This window comes from Geospiza fortis, unplaced genomic scaffold, assembly GCF_000277835.1.
Source record: "Geospiza fortis unplaced genomic scaffold, GeoFor_1.0 scaffold395, whole genome shotgun sequence".
Classification (NCBI taxonomy): domain Eukaryota; kingdom Metazoa; phylum Chordata; class Aves; order Passeriformes; family Thraupidae; genus Geospiza; species Geospiza fortis.
The window spans coordinates 33,205-39,051 of NW_005054915.1; the positions used below are offsets into that span (position 1 = coordinate 33,205).

Below are 5,847 nucleotides of genomic sequence, written 5' to 3' on the forward strand. Positions count from 1 at the left end.
TGCAAGGACAAAGGGTTGGGGGCGGTGGGGACGGGGTCTGGGCGCTTGGAGAAGGTAAAGATTAGCGGGAGGGGTGCTGGCAGCTGGAAAAGATGAGGAGCAGGGCAGGGGGGCGGTGGGAGGCTCCTGGCATGGAGTGAGAGGGGGTCAGGGCGGTTCTGGTGGGTGTTGGTGCCAGCCTAACTCACTGTGTTCTCTTGCAGTGGCTGATATCCCAGCAGGTATCCTTTTCCCGGGATCCAGCTCCAAGCTCCGAACAGCTCCAGGGAGACTCCCAAAGCACCTCAGGGGCCTGGGGGTGGGGGCATGGAATGGGTGTTTTGGGTTGGAAAGGACCTTAAATCCCATCTCATCCCCATTTTCCTGAGGGGTTGTGGAGGCTTTGCTGCTGTTTCCCACCCAGATTTTGTGGTTCCCTTAACCCTGGTGCCAGATCCCCCAGTTTGAAGATGTGAAGTTTGAGGCAGCCAGTTTGCTGTCAGAGCTCTACTGCCAGGAGGTGAGAGAAACCCCCAAAACCCCTCTGTGCCCCTCGACTTTGGGGGTTTCTCCCCAGATCCCAGATTCCTCCAATCCTCCCCAGATCCCAGATTTCTCCAGTTCTCCCCAGATCCCAGATTTCTCCAATCCTCCCCAGATCCCAGATTCCTCCAGTCCTCCCCAGATCCCAGATTCCTCCAATCCTCCCCAGATCCCAGATTTCTCCAATCCTCCCCAAATCCCAGATTTCTCCAATCCTCCCCAGATCCCAGATTCCTCCAGTCCTCCCCAGATTCCTCCAATCCTCCCCAGATCCCAGATTCCTCCAGTCCTCCCCAGATTCCTCCAATCCTGTCCAACCCTACTTTGGACATTCCATGGACGCAGCAGCCCAGGACTTTTCCCCACTTTATTTTTATTGCTTCCAACGCTCTGATCCGTCCCTCCCAGCCCTCCCTGGAGGGTTCAGCGTGGTTTTCCAGGGCTGTGGGATTCCAGGATCCAGGTTTGTGGTGACTGGGGGGGCCTGTCTGTGTTGCAGAATTCCGTGGACACGGCCAAGCCCCTGCTGCGCAAAGCCATCCAGATCTCCCAGCAGACTCCCTACTGGCACTGCAGGCTGCTCTTCCAGCTGGCTGTGAGTCCTTGCAGCAGCAATTCCTTGGGGAAAAATCCTGCAAAAAATCCTGCATCCCCGTTCAAAACAGCCTGCAAGCCTTGCATTTTATTATTCCTTTTAAAAATTTGCTGTAACTGGGTGGTTTTTATCCCTTTATCCCCTAAAAATTTGTTGTTAGCAGAGAGGGAAAATCCAGGGTGGGAATTGGTGTTGGGTTGGATCAAGGAATCCGCCAGGATCACTCAGTGGGAATTAGGGACCTGGAATTCCAAGGATGGAGGGAAAAAATCCATTTTGAGGCTTATCCTGCTGGGCTTGGAAGTGTTGATTGTTTTATGTTTCATGAGGGATGGGAGAAGGAGGAAAAGCATCCAAGGAAAGGAGCCAGGAAAAGAGTCCAAGGAAAGTTTTTGTTCCTGCTCTGGAATACGCTTCAGAATACTTATAAATTAAAAATGTTAGTGAGAATAGAGACATATTTTAATGTGTTTATGGAAAAAGAATCTTAATTCTCTATGGATTCAGGAATATTTAGTCTCCCAGGAACTGAGGAATATTTAATTTTCTGGGAATTCATCCTGAGGATTCCAGAGCTTTTCCTCTCCTTGGAGCTTCCCATTTTTCCTGTTTTTCCCATTTCCTTGGAGCCTGTTCTCCTCTTCCTGAATTCCCTCTGGGTTTGGGAAAGGGATAAAATTTGGGAGCACACTTTGCAGGCTCCTCTTGCTGGGAAAAATCTTGCTCCAGTGGGACAATCCCTGGGTTTTTTGGAGCTGTGGGGATCTGATCAGCCCTGGATTTTCACCCTTTGCAAGATCTGCCTCCAATTTTTAACCAATTCCTCATTAATTAGGAATTTGAAGACAAATAAATCCTTCTGGGATCAGACAAATCCTTGGAAACGCCACAGATTTCTTTGGAAAACGGGTCTAAAACCCCATTAAGGAGCAGGGATTTGTAAATCCAGGGATAATGGCATTTTTTTGGGGATTCATGGAGCAAATGCTGGATTTTCATGGCATTTTTTATTCCCATTTCAGCAACTGCACACGCTGGAGAAGGATTTGGTGTCGGCCTGTGACCTGCTGGGCGTGGGGGCAGAGTACGCGCGCGTGGTGGGCTCCGAGTACACCAGGTGCAGCTCTGCCTTCCTCAGGGATCCCTGCCTGCATTCCTGGGATTCCCTGCCTAGATTCCCTGCCTGAATTCCCTGGGATTCCCTGCCTGGATTCCCTGGGATTGCCTGCCTGAGTTCCCTGGGATTCCTTGCCTGAATTTCCCGGGATTCCTTGCCTGGATTCCCTGGGATTCCCTGTCTGGATTCCCTGGGATTCCCTGCCTGAATTCCTTGGGATTTCATCCCTGAGTTCTCTGGGATTTCATCCCTTAATTCCCTGGGATTCCCTGCCTGGATTCCCTGGGATTCCCTGCCTGAATTTCCTGGGATTTCATGCCTGAATTCTTTGGGATTCCCTGCCTGAATTCTTTGGGATTTCATCCCTGAATTCCCTGGGATTTCATCCCTTAATTCCCTGGGATTCCCTGCCTGAACTCCCTGGGATTTCTTCCTTGAGTCCCCTGGGATTTCCCGACAGAATTCCTGGGATTTCCTCCCCAAATTCCCTGGGCTTCCTGCCTGAATTCCCTGGGATCTCCTCCCCCAATTCCCCAGGAATTCCTCTATCAGTTCCCTTAATCCTCTTTTTTCCCTGTTTTTAGAGGGAGAAAAAGTCAGATTTTTTTTTCCTGGTGTTTTTCTCTTTGTGGATGGAAAAATTTCTTTTGGGATTTAATTTTATTTTCTTTCATTCCAGAGCCCTGTTTCTGCTCAGCAAGGGGATGGTGAGTTGGAACTCTTTTTAAAATAAATTATTTATTGTTTAATTGTAAATTCCAGAGGATTTTTTTTTGGTTGGGGGGAGAGATAAGCAGGATTCTGGAGGATAAATCCAGCTTTTCTCCCTTATTTTTTCTGGGAAAAATAAAAGAATTGTTGCAAATTTTCACTGGAGCTTTTGTAATGAGAGATGGAAAAGCTGGTGGGGTGAAAGAGCTGTGGAAATCAGGTGAAAATTCCAATCCTAATGCCTGGAATTGGAGAATCCCTGGAATTGGAGAATCCCTGGAATTGGAGAATCCTGGAATTGGAGAATCCATGGAATTGTTTGGCTTGGAAGAAGCAGGGACACCTTCCACTATCCCAGGCAGCTCCAAGCTGGCTTTGGGCAATTCCAGGCTTGAGACAGCCCCGTTTTCCATGGGGAATTGTCACTCCCTGAGGGTTCATCCTGACAAATTTTCCTGGATTTTCCTTGGGAATTGCAGCTGCTGCTGATGGAGAGGAAGCTGCAGGAGGTTCACCCGCTGCTGACGCTGTGTGGGCAGATCGTGGAGAACTGGCAGGGCAATCCCATCCAGAAGGAATCCCTCAGGGTCTTCTTCCTGGTCCTGCAGGTCACACATTACCTGGATGCCGGCCAGGTACGTGCCACGTTCCAGCTGGGAGTTTGGGACAGGGATATTCCCTAAAAAATCAGCCCTGAGGGGATTTTTGGGGTTTTTTTTGGAAGTTAAACAAACTCCTTTGGGTTTTGTTGCCAAATTAAACGGAGAGTGAGGAAATCACGTTAATTTGGAGATGTTTTCCACGATATTTTTATATCCACGGTGGTCTCTGTTGCTTCCCGCGTGTGTTGGAGGGAATAAAGGAATTTTTGGGGGATTTGGGGAATATTTTGAGCATCCCTTGGTGCCGTTCACCCCCGTGAAGCGCTGAAGGTCATCAATCCTAAACCAAGCCCCTCAATAAGGGAATTGCCACTCTGCTGGGAGTTTCCCCTGTCCCAGAGCATTCCAGCAGTGGGGATGTGAGGAATTCCCCGTGGGAATTGTGTGCTGGCAGGTGAAGAGCGTGAAGCCGTGCCTGAAGCAGCTGCAGCAGTGCATCCAAACCATCTCCACCCTGCACGACGACGAGATCCTGCCCAGCAACCCCGCCGACCTCTTCCACTGGCTGCCCAAGGAGCACATGTGTGTGCTGGTCTACCTGGTGAGAGCTCCTCGTTCCTGCTAATCGCTAATTAACGAGGGGTAACGAGGGGTTTGGAGCCAGCAGGGATGGGGTTTGTGGCTGCTTTGGGCTGGTTTTCCCTCAGCGACCCCGGCGTGATGCTGAGGGGGTTGCTCAGTGTGTGAGGAGATTGCAGGCTGGAAATGGGAATTAATAAATCATTCAATAACTAATTAATTAATTAGTACCTGACTCAAATGGAAATGAAGTTATTTGTAGAAATCAGAACACTTTGGCTTAATTTTATCAACTGTTTGTGCTTTTTTTTCCCCCCTCAGTGTCCGTGGGGTGATGCTGAGGGAGCTGCTTGGTGTGTGAGGAGATTCCAGGCTGGAAATGGGAATTAGTTGATAAATAATTAATTAACTGATTAATCAATACCCCAATCAAGTGAAAAATGGAGATATTTGTACAAATCAGGCCACTTTGGCTTCATTTTATCAACTGCTTGGGGCTGGTTGTGCCTCGGCATCCATGGGGTGATGCTGAAGGGGCTGCTCAGTGTGTGAGGAGATTCCAGGCTGGGAATGGGAATTAATTAATTAATTGATTTATCATTTAATACCCAATTGAAATGAAAATTGAGTTATTTATACAAAGGAAAGCACTTTGACTTAATTTCATCAGCTGCTTGGTGCTGGTCCTGCCTCAGTGTCCAGGGGTGATGCTGAGGGAGCTGCTCAGTGTGTGAGGAGACTCCAGTCTGCAAATGGGAATTAATTAGTTAATAACTAATTAATTGATTAATTAATACCTGATTCAAATGAAAATTGAGTCATTTGTACAGAGCAGAACCACTTTGGCTTAATTTTACCAACATGAGGAGAGCTGGACTTGGAATTGCTGAAGGACTTTGTTAAATTTCTTGGAGATTATTCCAATCCTTGGAAAAAATCTGGGATTTGAGGAGTTCTGTGAATTCCCAGCTCTTCCCTCTCTGCACAGATAAATTTTGGGAATCATGGAATGGTTGGGGCTGGGAAGGAGCTTTAGGATCATCCATTCCCACCCCCTCAATCACACTTCCCACTATCCTGGGCCGCTCCAGAACTTTGCCAGGGATTTCTGCTGTGGGAATTGCATCCCAGGGGAATTCCTGAGGGGGATAATCCTTGCTGTGCTTCCCTGCAGGTGACAGTGATGCATTCCATGCAGGCAGGCTACCTGGAGAAGGCTCAGAAGTACACGGACAAAGCCCTCATGCAGCTGGAGAAGCTCAAAAGTAAGGAAAAAGGGCTCGGAATTCTTCTGGATGCCAGAAAAATCCTGGAAAATCCCGTTATTTATTCCTCATTTAAACCCATCCCACAGCCTTGTTGAGCTGCTGGGTCAGCCTAAAACTAAAACTAAAATTGAACCCCTGATTTTAAGGCCAAGGGGTGGCTTTGGAGTACAAAAATCAACTTTTTGGGTTTTTTTTTTTTGGGTGGGATTTGAAACATTCCACAAATGCCTGATGGAATTGCTCCTGCTCCTTTCCCAGTGCTGGACTGCAGCCCCATCCTGTCCTCATTCCAAGTGATTTTGTTGGAACACATCATCATGTGCAGGCTGGTCACAGGACACAAAGCCACAGCCCTGCAGGAGGTAACGAGGGAATTCCAGCATTTCCTGCTTGGGAATGGCTCCCAAAAAATGGGAATATTCTGCAGGAACAGCATTTAAAATGTGGGAATTC

General features: G+C 48.2%; 1 protein-coding gene across 1 annotated transcript in view; it reads left to right on the top strand.

The window, feature by feature from the left end:
- Positions 1–5,847, top strand: part of LOC102032751 (MAU2 chromatid cohesion factor homolog) — a gene marked incomplete at its 3' end in the record, with an annotated part of 8,952 nt that overhangs the window by 1,234 nt on the left and 1,871 nt on the right. Inside the window, exons 2-10 of the mRNA XM_031065602.1 lie at positions 204–221; positions 434–499; positions 1,022–1,117; positions 2,140–2,234; positions 2,914–2,941; positions 3,425–3,580; positions 4,002–4,148; positions 5,301–5,391; positions 5,653–5,756. Of these exons, the coding sequence (XP_030921462.1) occupies positions 204–221; positions 434–499; positions 1,022–1,117; positions 2,140–2,234; positions 2,914–2,941; positions 3,425–3,580; positions 4,002–4,148; positions 5,301–5,391; positions 5,653–5,756 (801 nt within the window). The remainder of the gene's footprint in view (positions 1–203; positions 222–433; positions 500–1,021; positions 1,118–2,139; positions 2,235–2,913; positions 2,942–3,424; positions 3,581–4,001; positions 4,149–5,300; positions 5,392–5,652; positions 5,757–5,847) is intronic.